Genomic DNA, 21,537 nt, shown 5'->3' with positions numbered 1-21,537 from the left:
CCCAGTACCACCCAAATAAGACCAGTTTGTTTGCAGACCCAAACTTGAGTATAGACTCTGGCAGGAGAAGGAACACAGACATGCTCCACTCAGTTCTCTGTGGGGTTGTGGCCAAGAGAAAACTCCAGCTCAGCCCTTGCCACCTTCCTTTCCTAGCTGTTGTCCAGGCACCCTGCGTGGGCACACACCACCACCATTTGTTGAGTTGATTTCCCCACTCAATATTATCAAGACTAGTATTGGGGTGCTTGAGAGATCCATGGAGCTTATTTTGTAAAATAGTAATGAAGCTGGGCGCCTGGGTGGCTCAGTCAGTTAAGTGTCTGACTTCAGTTCAGGTCATGATCTCACGGTCTGCAAGTTGGAGCCCCACGTCGGGCTCTATGCTGATGGCTCAGAGCCTGAAGCCTACTTCAGATTCTTTGTTTCCCTCTCTCTCTCTCTCTGCTCCTCTCCCACTTGCACTCTGTCTCTCTCAAAAATAAATAAACATTAAAAAAATTAAAATAGTAATAAAGCAGTAGATAATTCTTACATTTCTATGACTACACCCAACCATGGGAGGTCCACCAGAATGGCACCCTCCCAGGGATAAGAACCCAATTTGACCCTGAATACTTTAGGAATAGATTTTTGAACCGTTATTGAGCACTTGCTGTGTGCCAGGCATTGATCTAACTATTGAAGAAAGGAGTCTGAGTCATGGCTCACAGTTTTCAGTGAAATGAGGAGCAAGAGAAAGAGATTTACTGAATATATTAAAAATAGACACATTCATTCAAGTATTTTTATGCCAGAAACAATTTTGGAAGATTTAAGTTTTAACTAACTGTTTTGATATCCTGTAGATATCTATACCTATAGATAAATGGATAGATGGATAGATAGATAAATATAAATTGATAGATCAAGCAGGATGCTATTCTCCATCCTGGCAGATATTTCACTGTCAAATTCTTCTTTAGAACAGTTGAAAGTGGCCATCGTTTTCATGAGTGCATTGGTTCACCGTTTTTATTATTTGTTGGACTGAAGGGCAATTTCCTCATCCTTAGCCATTTCGTGTTTGGAGACTAGAAGACATTGATCAATTCTGGAAGTCTAGCCAGATAGCTCTTCCTCCTCTCTTGAGGAAGGTAGGCAGGTTTATCCTGTCTGTAGTAGCTCTTTCTGCTACACTGTGTCCATCTATGTGGCAGCTAAAGGCAAGTCTAAAATCTCTAACAAAGTCACTTCTAACTTGGGCAGCACCTAGGCCCAAACCAGGGTGACTGAAAGGTGCAGAGAGACGCTTATGTGAAGCTCACGTCCAGACACGGGAAGTTTCTGTTCCTAGTGTACAGCCACAAACGTGAACACAGACTGTGAGGCCACAACACTAACAGTGTTTCTTATGTGCTCCCCTGGAACATGAAGACTCTCAGGGCAACCTTAACCGTACAACTCCCTAACAGACACAGACAAAACCTAGAAAAGATGTAACAGCTCTCCCTCCACACATCAGCAGCACCAGCGCCTCTTCTATGTCAACTACACTTCAATTAAAAATAAAAAAATAAAAAGATAAGCAAAAACGTGTTCCCTCTACTCAGTGAGGACAGCCACTCAGCAAAGGAACAAGCATGCCAGAGATCCATCCCATGCCTAGGCATCTTACAGTCACAAGCAAAGACAGTCTAAGATGCCTGCCGCCCAGAGTCCCCAGTGGTTGAGAACCACATTCTCTGCATTTGTCATTTCTTCTATAACACTGTGAATTGTGAAGTGTGACATCAGAATTGAAGTTTTATTAAAGGGGTTGGGAGAAGTTAAACTGACATCTATTAAAGACATGCGTAACAGTGCCCCTTTTATCCAAATAGACGAACAAAAACAAAATAAAGAATTCTATAATAACTCGCATGAATGAGCTCTATTAATGTAAGGCAACGTGCTGTACATTAAGCACATACTATCATGAAGGACAAGAGTGTCACATTAATCAATCACCCGACACTCTCTAATTAATCATTTTAGCCTCCAGTCACATTGTCAAAAGCACAATGTCAAGTGCTTTGGTCAAGAGAAAGTATTATGTACATGAAATCTGTATCTTGAGGATTTGAGTCCCGCACAAAGTCCATGTGTCCCATGCCGGCTTGCCTTTCTCTCCGCCGGTTGATGAGGATTTCACATGGGCCAAAGAGGATGTGCATTTTCGTGGGCCAGGTCTCCGTTTGGACTGGACTATGCACCCCCCTCCGCCCCCCGGCCCCCGGCTGCCTGGCGTTCCCTCTTCAGACCCACTCGGACTTTCTGGATCTTGGGTTGGCAGGCCGGTCGGGGGGCTGCAGCTGACCGGACAGACAGCGCCGGGCCAGCCGGCTCTGAGGCGCTAAGGGGTGCTCCTCTGACCTTGTGGGACCCTCGTCCCTTGGGTCCCCGGAGGCCTCTCTGTGGGGCCTGCTCCCCGGCTCTTTGCAAGCCACGGCCAGCTTGTCGCTGGCTGAGGACATCACCTCACTGTCCTCTTCATCAGGAAGTCCGGTTCGCCCTGATGCGGCGGACTTGCGGCTGGGGCTGTCTGCACGCTCCCCTGCAGCCCACGGGCCGGGGTGGACGGACGCCCCCACCTCTGCCCATCCACCGCCGCCGCCGGCCACCTGACCTGGCCTCGAGCCCAGGCTCCGCGCAGGCCGTGGCCGGGGGAGAGGGGCGGCTGCGCGCCCGCGCGCTCTCGCCCTCCTGTGCACGCTGCAGACGAGGTCCGCCACGCTGAGCACCAGAGACAGCGCGCTGACCGCCCACATGAAAAGCATCATAATGGACTTCTCCGTGGGCCTAGAGACGTAACAGTCCACCACGCTGGTGCAGGGAGAGTGCGTGCAAGAGAATCTCTTTGGGACCAAGAATCCAAATAGGAGGTAGTGCGAGGCACCAAAAGCTGCCTCGGTCAGCATCCGAAGAAAGAGGTGGACGATGTAGCCAGAAGAGAAGTCTGGCACGGTCAGGAGGCGCCGCTCCCTGTCCCCGGGGCTCAGGTCAGCGGGGTCAGGGCCCCCGGGACCGCCGTCCGGCCCGCAGAGTCCGCGGGCGGCCAACACAGCCCCCCTGTGCAGCACGTAGACGCTGAAGACGGCAGAAGGGAGGAGCACGGACACACTCTGGATCAGCCAGAACCGCAGCTGGGACACCGGGGAGAAGATGTCGTAGCAAACATTGGCGCATCCTGGCTGCAGGGTGTTACACACAAACCTCTCCTGCTCGTCCTGGTATACGGGGGAGCCTGCCAAGATGATCACCACCATCCTCAGCAGTATCATGAAGATAAGCCATACCTTCCCTAGAAAGGAAGAAGCAGGAAGGGCACCATCACCAGCATACAAACACATTTGCACCCAACACCATGTCTTAAGTATTTACAGGGTGGAGGCTGGAGAACTGAGAGGTCAGTAAGCATGTATTTTAGTCACCGCTACAGCCTCTGCTACTTAGCTCATCTGCCAAATATTTATGGAGCACTTGCAGTGTGTCAGGCGCTGTGCTGGGCTAGTTGTTTGTTAAAGGCTTTGAGATTTTAAAGAAGTGTTAGAGACTAAAGATGTTTGATTTGACTCCACTAGTTCAGATTTGTGGTAATGTCTCCCGGACTGAAGCTTCTAGAAAGAAAGTTGAGCTGAGCAAATTAATGATGTAAATAAGATCTTATTATTCTCTATAGATAATAAGCTTTTGAAAGGCTGTTAGCACATTTGTGTAACTGTGTGTAGCTGCTAATTTTAATTTAGTGGTCTTTATTTATGATAGTGGTCCACAAGATCTTTACTGTTGCTTTATGGTCCTTGGAATCAAATTTCTTTAACAACATTCAACTTTTCAGGTTTGTCAGTGACTCAGAATTCCTTTTCCTTCTATTCCAGTTGTTATGATATATTGAGATTCCTCTTTCTTCAATTTATCATGAATAAGTGAGACCAACCTAGGAAATCAAAATAACCTCAAGTCCAATTTTCATGTCACGAGTTAACTCTTTCCTAACATGTTTAAGACTCAGTTAAAATAATCTGCAAATATTTTGTTTTGTGACAAGATGCAGTAAACATCACCTGACATCAGAAAAAGCTCTGTTATAAACAAAAGGCAGTTAAACTCAAAGAATAGAATTATGTGATCAGGTCATTGATTCAAACTTGTAAGACCAAGTTGACTTTGTTTAAATTCTACAAAACAATGAGTAAGAAAAATATCAACCACTTCATGGGTATATTTTAATCCCTTACTCAATTCCTTCTTCCAGGAATACCATACCTCTCTGAAAATTTAATGCGTCTGCATCAAACTCAGAAATATTTATTACTTTCTTAAAAAAATAAACTAAACTTTGGATCTGGCTTGAAATACACAAGAGAAATTACTAATCTTTTACAAATTAAACTTCAAGAAAAGGATGAACAGGAAGAAAGTGTAATCAAGGCATTAATCTCTCTTTAATTTTTACTATATTGTTCCTTCTCCTGATAAGGTAGCCAGAGAAGAGTTACACAAAGATACTCCTTCCTTTTGCTTCAGTCCTTCAGGCTCAGTACCTGAATGTCAGCAAGAACAGGCCCCAGCAGAGAACACTCACATCCAAGCCTTCCTTAAATGATGGTAGGGCTGTGGAGCGATTAAAAGTAAAGCTTGAGCACACAGCTCCCTTTCTTCATGCAATAAACAGGCCAGGCAAAGTGATGAAAACAAAAACACAAGAGCTTTGGAGCTGTTTCCTATACTCACCCACAATGGTCATGTTGCAATTGAAGGTGATGAGAAGGAATCCCAGCAGGTCCAAACGTTCCATGCCTCCTAGCGTCACAGACTCAAGGTTGTTGGAGACATCGGAAGCCTGTGTTCTCCAAGAAAGTGGAAAATCTTTGCAGGAATAAATGTATCTTCCCTACAAAAGACTTAAAGGTGAGAGCTGCAGATATAAAAGGAAAGCTTGGAGCCCAGGAACGGGGTAGGTGGTGGGCGATTTTTCCATCTCCAAGTTGAGACAGCCCTGAGCTGTCCTCTGAGGCAAAGCGTTCTTGACAACTGCAGTGACCAGAAGACAGCAGGAGTTGTCTCTCATTGTGGGTTATTCTTACCCTCTTGGGACATTCCAGGCCCAGGGCAGTGCTCACATGTCTCTCCTGGGAGAGCCAGATGCTTCAGGATATAATAGAAGCTACTACATTTAACCCAAGAAAGAAACAGTTCTGTTAACTGGCTAAGGAAATTTTGCCACTAAAAAGGTGTTTTCTCCTTGCAAACATTTCCATAACCCCTTCACTTGTTAAAGAAACATTAAAATATTCATGTTTTGTCTTCTCTATGAAGCATAAGCCATCTTAACTCTGGCATGCAAGGGTCTGGCCCTCATTCTGAATTCCTACACCATGGATAAAAGCATAAGTCTGCATCTCAGACATGTGTCCCAACTTTAGGCTGTGACTCACTGACTCTCTAGCTATTTCCTGTTTGGGTGAGAGATGAGAGCTTTTTACTTGGATACAAAAGGCCTGGGTACAAAGCCTGGGGCAGCTACCTGGTCAGTGGGGGAAGTCACTGAATCTCCCTACATATCCTCATAAGGATCAGGATCCCTGCATTAGGGAGAATCATGCTGTTTCATTCAGGGTTTGTGGGAGGAAGACACAAAATGATGATGTTGAGAGCACCTAGCATGTAGTGGGTGTGCAACAACTCAAATCACTGGAATTTCCATCCCTAACTGGCCCCCAACACCTTCATAGATTGCGTCTTCCTTTTGTCTCTCCCAGCCCCATCTAGCCAGGGCTGCTCCCGTTGAATCAGCTTAATAAATGTCCATTAAATTTGTAATAAAGTATCACCGTCTGGACCTGCTGACATCAATCACAGTTGCATCAAAATCCTCTCGTGGCTGTCACCTTTATAGCTAGGAGGAACCCATCTTGCAAGGCTGGGGATCTATCATCAGGCTGGAAATTGTGAACTTTAAAAGGAATGATTTCAATTTTCCATGAAAGCTATTCTTTTATTCCCATCTTTTCTTCATTTCTGATCTATTCTTGACTTTAGTAATATCCCTAAAAAGATTCCCAGAAGAGGAGTACAACAAAGCTACTTTCATCTTTATTCACATGACACATTTCCACCCACAGAAAACATTTTGACCCCCTTAAAAGGCACAGTAGTTTTGCTATATTTTAGTCAAATGCTTCAACATGAACAATGAAATTTAGAGAAATTGTAGTTAAATAAAAAATATTGAAATAGCCATGTGGTTCCAGTATAAAATAAAGGAAAATATCTTTGCTTCCTAATAGACTGTTTGTGATACTGCTTAAAATCTGAAATATCAGGAAACTAATTTCTGAATTTTTCTGTGTGATATAAAATAACCTATTCTGAATGCAGAATAAAATAGAATTTTACAACCTCAAGTAAATCACTATAGCTTTTGATGCCTTAGTTTTCTCATCAGTAAAGCAGAAAAAAAATGCGTTCTTTGCCTACACCGAGTCGCTGTGATATACAAAATAAAATCAAAGACATTAAAATGATTTAAAAATATAAAGAATCGGGGCACCTGGGTGGCTCAGTCAGTTGAGCTTCCAACTTTGGCCCAGGTCATGATTTTGAGGTTTGTGAGTTCAAGCCCCAGCTCACTGCTGTGAGTCTGTCTGTGCAGAGCGCACTTCAGTTCCTCTGTCCCCCTCTCTCTGCCTTCCCCCACCTTGTGTTCTCCCCAAAATAAATATTTTTTAAAATAATTTAAAAATTAATAAAATAAAAACAAAGTATTACTTACGCATCTCAGGGTCTACTCCTCTGGGTTCCTGCCCTTTGTCTATCCCTTTGCTCCCATGGCATCTTCTGAAAAGGTAACACTGCCTGTCTCTCTCCACCCTTATCTGTTTTCATCTTGCTTCTCTAAGTCCGTGTCATTTCCATTCTTTGCCTTTTTCCTGCTAGAAGATATTTTTGCTCTGCCTGGAAATTTAAACCCCAGTGACTGCCAGAAGCAAGATGTGAACAAAAGAGGAGAAGGACAGCGTGTCTGGAGCATCAAATACATGGTTCTCCATAAAATTATCCCAGCCCCCAGTCCCAGCCTTCCCAACCTTCCAGACCCAGTGCCAGTGACAGGACATGGATTCTGGCTGACTTCGAGGCTAGCCTCCTGAGGGACATCTGCTGCAGTTTTCCCTGCTGGAGGGAGCTGCTTGCAGTGAGCAGTACCCAGCCCTGTTGCCAGACCTGGCGGACAAAGTGGCCAATGTGTATGAAGCCCGAGGTTTTTTCTTAGACTTGGAGCCTATGCCTGGAGCCTTAGCAGCCATACAGAGATGAAAACCAGGCAGGACATTGTGGTCTTCATCTGCACCAGCCCTCCAATGAAGTATGAACACTATGTGGGTGAGAAGTCCTGCAGGGTGGACAATCACCTGGGGCCTTAGTTTGTGGAGTGAATTATCGTGATGGACAAGATGATGGTGTTGGGGGACCTGGTCACTGAAGACAAAGACACTATCTGAGGCCAAGAGGAGACCCCAAGCAGGGAGCATATCTTGTTCACCTGCTACCACAACCAGTACCTGGCCCTGCCCCCCCACAAGGAGACAGATGCTCTCCTGGAGTGACACCTGGAGGGAGATCATAGACAGCAAGCCAGGGGCAGGGACAGTGGAGAGTAGCTGAAGGAAGGGAAGGCAGGCCAGCTGGGCACCCCAGCAGAGCTCAGTGACAGAGGGCAGTGTCATAGCAGTGGCCCCCAGCACTGTGGAGCAGAGTGACACAGTGACCTCCGTTCTCACAGTTAGCCACCTGGAACGTTGCAAGATGGTTGGCAAGGAAACATGATGGGAAAATCACTTTAGGGAACTTTTTCATAAAACACTTTGGTTCAAAAAAAATTATCCTGGAATCAACGAGGAGATTTCCATTTGAGTGACTATAGAGCAGAGAAAAGCTTTTGGAAAGTACTGTGATCAACCCAATGGAAAGGAAATCCAGTGGGAGTCAGGGACATGGATATGGCTGAATTGCACAAGATGCCAACCTGGAATTTGTTCACAAATGAACTGAATCAAAAGGAAAGAGAACAACAGAGCCATATGCTATTCAGCCTTGGCACACCTCCCTCTAGCTTAATGATGTTGCCAAATTATTTAGGCCTGAGTTTTACCATCTATAAATTAGAGATGATACTTTGTTTACAGAGTTGTTGAGAATTAGGATTAATTTAAATGAGGTTCTAGCACATTATGTGGCCTATAAGAGGCTCTCAATAAATAACTACAGTCATTTCTCATTTTTCATGGTAGATATATTCTATAAAGTGGCCACAAACACTGAATTAAAGATTGCTAGGGACTCCTAAGGGAAATACAGAGTTGGTCTGGTCACAACATTTCAATCAGTCAATACAAAGCTTTGTTTTATGTGGGTTTCTATTAAAAGACAACTTATTTAACATACGTTTTTATATATATTTAATATAGTTGGCTCATTAACATTGAACTCATGGCTTATAGCGCTGTAACTCATGCCTGACTGAAGCTCAACTAGCACATGTATTTTTCTCTGTGAGGCTCATTACAGACTTCTTGCAGTTGGGAATATTAGCATTTCAGCACTGTGTTTGGGGGGGGCATTTTAAAAGCAAAATCACCAACAGAAAGCACAAAAATTTGAAAACCTTGCCATTAAGTGGACGCCCCCCCCCCAAAAAAAAAAGCTTGTTTACAGTTATTGAAACAAGAAGGCAGCCCGTCACCACCATGTTCTTCCCAGGAAACATGCACGTGGGTGACAAAGTCTTCAGTGCTCTGTGCATGTCCACAAATAACCATGACAGCCCCTTCGTGATTCTGTGGTTACAAATAAATTGTAGCAATTAGGCAAATTCACAAGTAAAGAATCCATGAATAATGAAGATTGACTAACAATAGGGATCTGCTAGAGGAGAGAAGCTGGGGCTGATAAAGTGTCCATTCAGAAGCGCAGTGTGACTCTAGCAGCCCCAGGGGCTGCAGAGTCAGAGGAGGGAGGGGTCAAGGCACAGACCCCACCCATCCCACACCTGCTTCAGTCAGAACACTTTTCCACTTCCATCTTCATTACTGTTTATGTTTTGGCCAAGAAGGCAGCCTAATATCAAGGTTTAGAACACAAGTTCTGGAGTCTGACAGCCTGGATAAAATTCTAGTTTCTTGACTGTGTGGCCTTGGGAAATTACTTAGTTTCCTCATTGTAAAATAACATTATCTAACCCCTACCCTAGAATGTGAAGAACAAATGAGAAAAACCTAAAACACATAGAACAGTGTGTAGCCAATGATGTGTACTCAAACTATTCATCTTTATTCTTATTATCCCAAGAATCAGGCACCAGTGAAGGAAGGCAGGGGTCTTGTAGTGGCTTTTCCTCCCGAGGATGGGTGCCCCAGGGCCCTGATCAGCCGGCCCAGAAACCTGGCCGGAGAAGGGTATTTTTCCTCTGAGACTCATAGGTAAATGGCTTGTAGGGAAATAGAATTCAGCTTCTTGAGGACTTGGAAATGATGGCATCTGTCTTGTTTTGGTGTGTGTGTGTGTGTTTAAGGAATAGATTATCTAATCTGAGAAATGAAGGTTTTCATGTTCTCAGGATTTAAATGACTTATTCAGGATTGTGGCTAGAAAGCAAAGGTTCAGTAGCTGCATCAGTACAACAGACTAATTATGCCAGCAGTCACACATCATCTGCATATGTAAATCTAGTAACAAAATTGATTATAACCACTTACTTTTCTGACAATATAAGCATAGGTAATCTAGGGTGAGCCAGCTATGTGTAGACCTTCTACCACCTGTATCCACACACTCCCCCACACTAGATTTACAGCTAAAAATTAACAACCTAGGCAACAGGAGATCCTGAAGAACACATACAAGGTGGAAATGTTCTTCTGGTAGGAATTTCCTGCTCCTATGGTCCCAGAACTGTCAGTCTTTTTTTTTTTTTTTTTAAGTTTATTTCTTTACTTTGAAAGAGACAGAGACAGCATGAGTTGGGGAGGGTCAGAGAGAAAGATTCCCAAGAAGACTCTGCACTCTCAGTGCACAGCCCAATGCAGGGCTCGAACTCACGAACCATGAGATCATGACCTGAGCTGAAATCAAGAGTCAGATGCTTAACCGACTGAGCCTCCCAGGCTCCCCCCACCCGCCGAAGCTGTCATTCTTAAATTGTATTTTTTAGCTCCAGTTCAACTCCACTGCTTTTGGGAAGGGAGACAGATGTCTTCTCTCTACCAAGATGGCATTGACAGTGTCCCCTGGAGTTTGTTTTGCGGCACTTAAGCTGGTTCTTATAAGCAGAGAGGTGTGACTTCTCTCCCAAAGGAAGAAAAAAGTTTCAGGACAGATTTTCTTTGTGAAGAAGTGAAAGTCTCCATCATAAGCTTGCCTTATGTTCACAGATCTTGGGAAGTATATTAGAACAGTCTTCCTGAGTGCTATGGTTTAAATGTTTGTGTCCCCCGAAAATCCGTATGTTCAAATCCTACCCCCAAGACGATAGTATTAGGAGCAAGACACAGCAAAAAGAATGGCTTTCTTTGAGCCAAAACCTTCCTCTAACTAGACACCAAATCTGCCAGCAACTTGACCTTGGACTTCCAGCCTCCAGAACTGTGAGAAATAAATATCTATTGTTTATAAGCTACATAGTTTATGGTATTTTGTTATAGCAGCCCAAATGGACTAAGAAACTCAGATGTCAGTTGAAATCAAATCCAATGGATTTTCTCACCCTCCCAAAGGAATCATCCTCTACTCATTATTGTTACTATCAATGCCTTCTGACTTACTGATGCCTTTCAAAATATTGTTTATAGTGTGATGAACACAGTTATGTCAATAAATATTTACTGGGGCACCTGGGTGGCTCAGTCAGTTAAGTCTGACTTCAGCTCATGTGATGATCTTGCGGTCTGTGAGTTTGAGCCCCACATCTGGCTCTGTGCTGACAGCTCAGAGGCTGGAGCCTGCTTCGGATTCTGTGTCTCCCTCTCTCTCTCTTCCCCTCCCCTGCTCATGCTCTGTCTCTCTCTCAAGAATAAATAAACATTTTTAAAAATTTTTTAAAAATATTTACTGAGCACCTACTATGTCTCAGGCACTGTTCTAGGCACTGGGGAAATGGCAGAGAATGAAGCAGATGAACATTTCTGTCCTCATTGAACTTCTATTCTAATGGAAAGAACTGACAATAAACAAGATAAACATCATCAGCAAAATTAATTAGATAGTGATAAATGTTAAGGAAAAGAATAAAACAGAGAAGGAAGTCGAGGATGTCAAGGTTTAATGGGGTAGCCACCTCCTTAAGAAGAGCACATTTGAACAAAGACTGAAGCAAGTAAAGGAGGGAGCCACACAGATATCCTGATCCACAAGTCCTTCCTGATTAGTTTCTATTCTCCTTTCTACTTATCCTGGGCTTATGCCACATAGCACATTTTGAGAGTTACTAAATGCCCAAAAATCCTTTCCAGGGTGAACATGTGGACCATACTACCTAGTACAACCTTTCAGTAACATCATTTAACATTTCGGTCACAGAATGAAGCATTAGAGCCACACTACAGAGCAGGGACGAGGCACACAGTGGAACTATTTCTAGTTGTCCATGCTGTTTTCTCATATGGCCACTGCAGGTGTCTAATGGGGGTCTGCACTTGCCACAGATACGCCTATTCCTTTCACTGCTGGTGTTTGTTTTCAGAGTCAAATCAGCTAAAAATTATCCATCAAAGCAGGTGCTGTAGTCAGAGGTAATAGGATGGAAATAACACAGACTTTGAGGTTAGAAGAATTAGGTTCAGTCCTGGTTCCAAGCACTTTACCAGTGTTTGGTCTTGAACAAATATCAACGTATCTGAGCTTGGTTTGTTATCTTCAAAAGGGAGATGATAATATCCACTTCATGGAGTTGAAGATTCATTCATTTCAAACGTATTGAGGGGCACCTGGGTGGCTCAGTTCAGTGTCCAACTCTTGATTTTTGCTTACGTCATGATCTCACAGTTTGTGAGTTTGAGCTTTGCATTGGGTTCTGTGCTTGGGATCCTCTCTCTCCCTCTCTCTCTGCCTCTCCCCAGCTCTCTCTCTCTCTCTCTCTCTCTCTCTCTCTCTCCTCCCTCTCTCTCTCTCTCAAAATAAATAAACTTTTTTAAAAAAGGTATCAAACACCTACTAAGAACTCTGCTAAGTGTTGGGAATATAATTGAGAAAAAGCTAATGGGCTCCTGCCTATGGCAGAAAGATAATTTTAAAATGCAATAAGTGAGCAATTACAGTAAAGTGTGATGGATACAGCATAAGGAAAGTATGGAGTGCTGCTTTGTGGGAACACATGGAAGAGTACCCAGCTCACAGGCGCATTAGAGAAGAGCACCAGAAGAGGTCTCTTAGGATCTGAGGGCAGTTATGAGGAAGTCGCCAAATTCCTCCCTGATTTCATGATTTGCCTTTATTATTTCGGAAAAGATAGTGGAAAATTAGAAAATAAAAGTTATATTGTTAGCGACCAGAAGTAAAGATCTAATCACCTTCACAGAGTTGATCCATAGATAGGAGTCACTGATCAGACCCAAAGGGGCAAATCTTTGTCCTCAACAAAGAGCTAATTATTAAGCTAGTTAACTCTGTGTTCAGTCTAGAAAGGAAAGAACAAAATTAAAATTGCATCTTAAACACAAATGTTTCAGGATTTCTTCTTTAAATCTCTCTAGAAATAGAGAATACTGGTCTCTTACATATTTCATTTAATGAGATTTTCAGAATTGCATTGCTTGGGAAAATAAGAGACTATATGTTCGGCTCCATTCTGGACATCACCCTGGAGAACTTACACCTTAAACTCACATGTCCAAACTAGGTGAATGACACTAAGATCCATCTCAGCCAAGGCAAAATCACAGCACTCAACTTGCTTTAAACATTTTTTTAAAAAAATTACACTGCTTAAAGCCCTTCAGCGTCTCCCCATACCTTCCAGGATGATGTCAAGTAGAGCTCACCAAGCCCTGTGAGACCTGGCCTCCTCTCTCCCCAACTCAGCATTCTGCTTGCCAAAACACCCAAATTTCTTGCAGCTCCCATGATCTAGTTGACTCTGACACCTGCCGCAGCTGTTTCCTACATATAGAGCATCTTATCTCCTCTCTGGCTGGCTTCCAGAGACAGCCTTCTCCTCCACTCAAGACTACCTCTTTCATGCTCACATAACATCCTGTGCTTATGCTCATGACGTGTAATATCAATTGGGCAATATCGTTGCACAATATCAATTGTTTATGCATGCCCCTGCCCCACCTCTCTGCCCCACCACCTTAGCTCCCTCAAGATCACAACTAAACTCCAGTTCTCCTTACTGTCCAGAGATCTTCCTTTACCCTCATTGCTTCTCAGCTGAGCATCAGTTCAACTTAGCAATCAAGAGTAGAAAGAATACAATAGAATAATGTGGATTTGAGTCTTAGACCCATCACTTATTCTGGGTTTTATTTCCTCAGTTGTAAAACAGGAGTAACAATAGCACCTACCTCTTAGGCTGTTAAGAGAAGGAAACAAGATAAAACATGTAAACTGCCTGGCACAGTGGAAACATTCAATAAATGGTAGCTATAATTAAGATCACTTTTTCTTGTCTCTCCTACTTCTTTCACCTCATTCATTTTTTTTTTTTTTTTCATAAAGGGCTGGCCTTTTTTGGCCAGCCAGCCAGAGTGGTTCTTTCCCTTTGCTCAATGAACAGGGAAGTCACAGCACACCGGAGGTACTTTGAGCACTTCCTGACTCAATTTTCCTTGGCATTGGACATTTGTCATCAACCATTTTGTCCCAACTTTGTGGAAGGAAGGGAGGAAGACACTGGGTGGCTGTGACTGTGACTGTCGTGTGAGCTCAGTGTTAGATGAATAAAGAACAAACCTGTTCATGCCCCCCCTGCCCCCACTTCACGTTTGTCTCTGTTCTTTACCATGTAATACTAGAAGGGGGCATGAAGGAATTTGATCTATTTTAAAACTCACAACTGTTAAATGCTAACCCTCCAAGCATTCACAACCTCTTTGATTTGTGACAAGTGATTAGCCTGTTTGTTATAAGTGAAGGATATATTCAGAACCCTAGACAGTGGTGTCTCAAAGAGCAGGCGACAGTTAATTTGTCTCTGAGCCAATATCCTACCCAGCACACCGGCAATTTGAGAGACAGGGGGATCTCCTCAGGCAGTCTTTTTTAACTCAGGTTTTCTCTTAAGGAACAAAATGAAAGGAAGGTATGGAATATCCATTTCATTTGCTCCAATGCAGTTGGTACAGCCAGGACCTCCACAGAAACCAGCCGTGCAATTACGAAGCTCTATTTCCATATGAAAGTGAAGACAAAAAACAAAGCAGAAAAATTAAGTGTGAGGATAATGGACAAGAGTTTAAAATAGAATGACTGGGTGATAATGCAGCGTTGGATCAGGCGCCTTCAACCAAGAATATCACTTTTTAGGGGCGCCTGGGTGGCTCAGTCGGTTAAGCGGCCGACTTCGGCTTAGGTCATGATCTCGCGGTCCGGTCGGTGAGTTCGAGCCCCGCGTCGGGCTCTGTGCTGACAGCTCAGAGCCTGGAGCCTGTTTCGGATTCTGTGTCTCCCTCTCTCTGACCCTCCCCCGTTCATGCTCTGTCTCTGTCTCAAAAATAAATAAACGTTAAAAAAAAAATTTTTTTTTAATAATAAATTAAAAAAAAATCACTTTTTAAAAAAAATTTTTAATGTTTATTTTTGAGAGAGAGAGACAGAGTGCAAGCGGGGGAGGGGAGAAAGAGAGGGAGACACAGAATCCAAAGCAGGCTCCAGCCTCTGAGCTGTCAGCACAGAGCCCGACATGGGACTCAAACTCACGAACTGCAAGATCATGACCTGAGCTGAAGTCAGTCTCCCAACTGACTGAGCTACCCAGGCGCCCCAAGAATATCACTTTTATATTGAAGAGTGTGATTTGGGTGACAATAGGGGACAGCTCAGAGGAAATAAACAGCACTGTGCCCTTCCTACGTGCCAGGCTGACCTGGCCAGTGTACACACATTCCTTTATTTTCTTTAAGTTTTTACTTAAATTCCAGTTAGTTAACATACAGTCTAAAAATAGTTTCAGATGTACAATGTAGTGATTCAACAATTCCATACAACACCTGGTGCTCATCACAAGTGCATTCCTTAATCCCTATCACCTATTTCACCTTCCTGGCACCACACCTCCATCTACTGATGATCAGATGTTCTCTATAGTTAAGAGTCTGTTTCTTGGTTTGTCTCTCTGTCTCTTTTTTCCCCTATGCTTATTTGTTTTGTTTCTTAAATTCCACATATAAGTGAAATCATATGTTGTTTGTCTTTCTCTGAATGACTCATTTCGCTTAGCATAATACTCTTAACTCTACCCATGTTGTTTCAAATGGCAAGACTTCATTCTTTTTTATGACTGAGTAATATTCCACCATATATATGCCACATTTTCTTTACCCATTCATCAGTAGATGGACATTTGGGCTGTTTTCATAATTTGGCTATTGTAGATAATCCTGCTATAAACATCAGGGTGAATGTATCCCTTGAATTAGTATTTTTGTATTCTTTGCATTAGTATCTTTGTATTCTTGTAAATACCTAGTAGTGCAATTACTGGATTGTAGGATAGTTCTATTTTTACCTTTTTGAGGAAACTCCATACTCTTTTCCAGAATGGGTGCTTCAGTTTGAGTTCCCATGAATAGTGCAAGAATGTTCCACTTTCTCCACATCCCTACCAACATCTATTGTTTCTTGTGTTGTTTTTAGCAATTCTGACAAGTGTGAGGTGATATCTCATTGTAGTTTTGATTCACATATTCCTTTATTTGATGGCTCAAGTTTACCCAGCTAGTAGGTGGAAGAACAGGAACTTGAACCCAGGTCCTGACATCAAAGCTCTTCACCCTTTACCCCCATAAGAGTGCTATGGTCCCAGCTGTGAGGGAGCTATGAGAGAAGCCTGGAGGAGTTTTAAAATTTTGCTTTGTTCTTGTTTTTCTTCACTAAAGAAGGTAATGGAGAGCTTGTTGAGTGAGGGTTCCATTCAACAATAATAATGCCATCTACTCTGTGCCAGATACTGTGTCCAGATACGGATATAGTGAATTTAGACATAGCCCTTCCCACTAAGGGGAAGGAGGCAGACAAATACAATCCTAACAGGAAGAACAATGAGCAACTTCCCAGATTCCAGAAGATCTAAGACATGGTCATATAAGTGTAATAAATGATAAGGCCTACAATAGAGGTATAAGGTGAGCATTAAGGAGAGAACTAGTATTTGGAGTATGTGTGTATGTGTATGTGTACAGACCCATGAATGAAGTATGTTATAGATGAAGAAAATGAGGCTCCATGATGTTTCATGACTGCCTAAGACCACACAGGTTGTAGTGGCAAGGCTGGGATTCTTTCCCAATTCATTTGACTCCAAAGTCCATAGTCTTTCCACAATACAAATAAATGGAAGCAACTGGGAAACCTGGGGAGAACTTCATAGAGAAGCTCTCATTCCCAGGCAACACTAAATGAGGCTTCTCTTTTGGGCAGTTCCTTTCTGGAACTAGGTAAGATCTATAGCAGGTTTGTGGTAAGCTACTTTAATCTTTCTTGGAAAGAAGTGGCATAAATAAATTCAATCATTGATTAAAAGGCAACAAAGAGCCCTTCTTAGCTGAGTTTGGATTTTTGGAAAAGCTCATTTAGGGATAATCCATTCTAATCCCAATACTACCTCTAGGCAGTTTTCTTGGGAAACATGACTGAATTTTAAAAGATTAAATTGTGGGTATAAAGTGGATTTTTAAGAATGATTTTTCCCAAGGAGTGGCTCCTTTGTCTTCTTAAGTGGGACTGGTTTAATTAACTATAATGGGCGTGAATCACCCTGAGAACTTATCTTTTTTTTTTTTTTTCTCAAATGTATTCTACTAATGTGAGTGTAGAGGACTCACTGCTTGCTTCCAATGGGTAGAAAGCAGGGTAAGGAGACCATAGAAGCTCACTGCAAGCCTTATGGGGACCCAATGATCCTCCACCAGATTCCGCGTTCTGAAGGTTATAGCTGAACCTAGAAGAAAGGTCAACCGGGAATCTGGTGGAGGATCATTGTTAGTGTTAATACCAGAGATCTACTTTAGGGTCCCCATAAGGTCACTTGGGCATAGGAGAGATGACTAAATAGCTACTAAAATGTTTTTAAGACCAGGAACTAATACCTGGAGATGGGAAACAGCCAACAAGAGCTTAATGATGTGTTTGATTCAAAAATTGAAAGGCAGAAATTTAAGAAAGAATACATGAGACATATGTTTTAATCTTTTAATTACTGTGTGTGTGTGTGTGTGTGTGTGTGTGTGTTCTGTATTTCAACCTTATTGTGAACTCCTTGAGGTCAAAGCCAAATCTGTTAAACTGTTTTTCTGTCACCCCAGTAATGCCCTAGGATAGTTTACTCAGTAAACCTATGGTGGCAAAGATAACTTTGAAAATAGCCATGTATTATTTCCCTTTTTAATTTAAAATGGCAGCTATAGATGTTATTTCCTGATTGACTACTTTTATGAAATTTTGTTATCAGGTGCATACCTATTAAGAATTTTATGTCTTATTGATGAATTGACCCTTTTATCATTATGAAATGTCCTTCTTGATCTCTAGTAATATTCCTTGTCCTGAAGACTATTTTCCAGGTGTTAATATAGTCATTTTCCTCATCATAGTTGTTTTCTTTTAAATTCTTGAGTTTATTTAGAATAATTTGTCTTACAGTCTTTATCTGCTAATTCCATTATCCAGATCTATTATTCCTGGCTCTATTAATACTGACTGATTTCTCTCCTCATTGTGGGTCACCTTTTCCTGCTTCTTCACATGTCTAGTTACTTTTATTGAATGCTGGACATTGTGTGTGTTACATTGTTGAACGTCTGGATTTTATTTTCCTTCAAAAAGTATTGAATTAATTTTACAGGCAGTTAAGCTGTCTATTAGCTTGATCTTTCTGAGGCTTATTTTAAGCTTTGTTAAAGTGGATCTAGTTTCGCCCTACTATGAGGGTATTACATTTCTAAAGTCTTTACTGAATATTCCCTTGTTTAACAAGGTAACTTCAGTTTGGCTGGCCAGAATTTAAGTGTCTCTCTACCCTATGCAAGGCCTAGGAATTTTTCAGCTTAAAGCTTCCATTTACTGACCTTATGGAGTTTTGCTCTTTGCATTTGTAGCTTAGCATTTAGCCAAAGACTCAAGGGAACTTGTATGCACATTTCTGGAGTTCTCCCTTTTCTCTGGTATCTTGTCCTATACCCTCCAGCTGTGTCAGTCTCCCCAAACTCTAATCTCTGTCTTCTCAACTCAGTGAGACCTCCAGACTCTGTTTGGGTTTTCCCTGCATACAGTCCAAAAAATTGCTTCCAGTTAAAAAGCTGAAGTAATTGTAGACTGAAGCAATTATAGGGTTTACTTCATTTTTCCCCCTAATGTCAGAGATTGCAGTCCTTTGCTGCCTATTTTCAACAACTGAAAACTTTCGCTTCGCATATTTCATCCAGCCTTTTTAGTTATTTACAGTGGGAGATCTAGTTCAATAACATTTATTCTGTCATGACTATGGGCAGAAACCTTACTTAATGATCTGTGCCAACCTTGACCCCAATTTCCCTTTACTCTGGGGACATAGAGAAAGAGCAATATCCTCCCCACCCCCCATTTATTCTTGCTATATGGAGATGTGTATTTGCTGCCAGGACTCTGCAAGTAATCTGATCTGAAGTATCCTAACCAGGCCATGAAAATGATAGGTAAACCTGGTTATAATCACATATGGAGCAGAATGAGTACCTTTTAGGAAGAAAAATGAAAAGCAATGGAAGAGGAGGAAGAACAAAGGGAAGAGACTGCAAAGAGAGAAAATCACAAAAGAAGAACAGATAAGAAAAAGAATAAATTTTTAAATCATCATGAATTAAGTGTTTTTAATTTTTTTTTTACATTTATTTATTTTTGAGAGACAGAGAGAGACAGAGCACAAGTGGGGGAGGGGCAGAGATAGAAGGAGACACAGAATCCGAAGCAGGCTCCAGGCTCCGAGCTGTCAGCACAGAGCCCGATGCGGGGCTCGATCTCATGAACCGTGAGATCATGACCTGAGCTGAAGTCAGATGCTTAACTGAGCCACCCAGAAGCCCCACCATGAATTAAGTTTTTCAGAAGAATAACACTTCTGCCTACAATCTTGTGGCTCACCAGGGGTGCTATGAGCATTGAGGCACAGATTAGAAAAAAGGTTCAAAACATTTCTGTTTTTATCATTTCATTTTCTTCATTTTACAAGGAAGGACAGATATCTTAAGACAGTGAAAAGATATCTTCATAATAAGACAGTGAAAAAATGATAGTGAAATATTTTAACTTAAGAATTTAAGTTATTAAATGAAAACAGTGGATTTTGGCAATGGAATGAAGATAGGTATGGAGTGATGGAGATGTCAGTGAATTGAGCCTGTTTCTAGATAAATATTCTAGCTGTGCCAGATAACACAGCTAACACATTTTAGCTCCTTTGAGCTTCCATAGCAAAATGGCTTATTATGTGTAGTCTATGACATCAGTGAATAATCCACCCTAAAAGGCAATAGGTATTGAGTTCTTCTTACTTGTATTTCTTTTTTGTTGTTTATTTATTTATTTTGAGAGACAGAGAGTGTGTGTGCACATGCACGAGCAGGGGTGGGCAGAGAGAGAGGGAGAGAGAGTCCCAAGCAGGCTCCACACTGTCAGTGCAGAGCCTGATACAGGGCTTGATCTTATGAACCATGAGATCATGACCTAAGCTGAAATCAAGAGTCCAGTGCTTAACCAACTCAGCCACCCAGGTGCTCCCTTATTTGTGTTTCTAATTTTTTACTTGAATTCCAGATTTAGCTCTTTAGAAACAAAGTCCATACTGTTGCCATAGTTGCCAGAGTTATCAAAGTTGAGGGTATTTTTCTGACAAAAGAGAAATGGCTGGAAATTAAATGTGTTTTTGTTGTTTTGTTTTTTGGCTCAATGGGAAAAGAAATGCTGTTATTCAACAAGAATCCTCAGCAATGGACCGAATAGGTTGGGAATTGTAGGGGATTTCCTAGGAGTGTTTTCTACCAGTTCTCAAGGACAACCAAAATGTAAAACTAGTTTCCTGTTTATCCCTCTTTTTGTTAGATTGGAACATGGAGACAGACCAGAAGTTGAAGATGTGAAAAGATGTCTCAAAGTACAACTGTTTCAAATGGTCATTAGGAGCAATTTAAGTGACCAAGGATAGTATGTGCATGAGCTTCTGACATTAGCTACATGGATGCTTCCTCTATTCGGAGCTGAGTAGAGAAAAGCCTTCCCCTAAAGGATGATTTCAGGCAAGAATTTAGCTATCAACATGAGAGTTTGCTGAGTTTTCCTATCAAGCCCACCAGTCTCTTTATCTCAGAAGGAGGTAACACGCATTGATTCTAAACTAGTTAAGGGACCATTAGCAGATGTGGGGTGGGAGTACATATCCTGAACCACACTCAAAACTAGGTTGAGAGCAGGGGTATGCCTGTGCCTCCCTTCAAGTGGTGCTCTTAAAGTATCTGTGACAAGTGGAGCCCTTATTAAAAATGACATTTATGGGGGTGCCTGGTTGGCTCAGGTGGTTGAGCATCTGACTTCGGCTTGGGTCATGATCTCACGGTTCACAAGTTCAAGCCCCGCATCCAGCTCTGTGCTGATAGCTCAGACCCAGCCTTCCTGGGATTCTGTGTCTCCCTCTCTCTCTGCCCCTCCCCTGCTCATGTTCTGTCTCTTTCTCTCTCAAAAATAAACACTTTTTAAAAATTTAATGAAATTTGTGATGTAGGGGAGCCAGAGAGCACAGCAGCTGCAGTATGGCTGGGCTCAGTCCTCCTCTGAGTGCCCTCTGTTCACTGACTGCCATTCTGAAGTTCAAGCTAGGCAGGAGGTTCAGATAACCTTGGCAATGGCAGCATCAGCAAGTGACAATGGATGGAAGGGGATGTGTGTTATCTTCAGATGGGGAAGACAGCATGACCACCGCCATCTAAGTATTTATAATCTCATAAGAAAGAGAGAAGCACACCTTCCCAGGCAACATTGGTAGAGAAAAAAACAGACCTCAGAAGTCATTGGCTCATCTAAAGGAATTCTTCAGACATTAAGAAGCAAAAATGAAATTAAGAAAATTGTTATGGGCTAAATTGTGTATCCCCAAAATTCATATGTTGAAGCCCTAACCCCCAATACCTCAGAATGTGACTGAATTTGGAGATGGAAGCTTTAAAGAGGCAATTAAGTTAATGAGGCCATTGGGATGGGCCCTCACCCATCCAACCAGTGTCCTTAAACAAAAGGAGGTTAGGATATACACCCATGATGCAGGAACACAGAACAAGA

At 42.3% G+C, this 21,537-nt stretch overlaps 1 protein-coding gene and 1 long non-coding RNA gene across 3 annotated transcripts; one reads left to right on the top strand and one right to left on the bottom strand.

Moving 5' to 3' along the window:
• Positions 1-1,765: 1,765 nt before the first annotated feature.
• GJD4 (gap junction protein delta 4) lies at positions 1,766-20,381 on the bottom strand. 2 transcript variants are annotated; one of them, XM_042945366.1, is made up of 2 exons: positions 20,308-20,381; positions 1,766-3,340 (listed from the first exon to the last, which is right to left on the bottom strand). In XM_042945366.1, exons 1-2 carry the CDS (start codon positions 20,315-20,317, stop codon positions 2,277-2,279), a joined length of 1,074 nt encoding a protein of 357 aa, XP_042801300.1. In that variant the 5' UTR covers positions 20,318-20,381; the 3' UTR covers positions 1,766-2,276. The 2 variants fall into 2 exon arrangements, with proteins under 2 accessions (XP_042801300.1, XP_042801301.1); XM_042945367.1 differs by lacking the exon at positions 20,308-20,381 and adding an exon at positions 4,756-4,819 and having other exon boundaries at positions 1,766-3,322.
• Positions 2,892-20,394, top strand: LOC122224051. Its single transcript, XR_006204640.1, has 3 exons — positions 2,892-3,427; positions 4,277-4,932; positions 20,308-20,394. It is a non-coding gene; the product is annotated as an uncharacterized LOC122224051 (long non-coding RNA).
• The last annotated feature ends 1,143 nt before the right edge of the window (positions 20,395-21,537 follow it).

Source organism: Panthera leo, chromosome B4 (assembly GCF_018350215.1).
Source record: "Panthera leo isolate Ple1 chromosome B4, P.leo_Ple1_pat1.1, whole genome shotgun sequence".
Classification (NCBI taxonomy): Eukaryota; Metazoa; Chordata; class Mammalia; order Carnivora; family Felidae; genus Panthera; species Panthera leo.
The sequence above is the reverse complement of the archived record's forward strand: the minus strand, read 5'-3'. Positions and strand labels throughout refer to the sequence as shown.

What these genes read in the sequence shown, in the direction of transcription:
- GJD4 (XM_042945367.1), bottom strand. Translation starts at nt 4,819, where the DNA reads ATGGAACGTTTGGACCTGCTGGGATTCCTTCTCATCACCTTCAATTGC. An exon ending in TTGCAACATGACCATTGTGG is followed by an intron (nt 3,323 to 4,755) that starts GTGAGTATAGGA and finishes CTTCCTTTCTAG; the next exon opens with GGAAGGTATGGCTTATCTTC.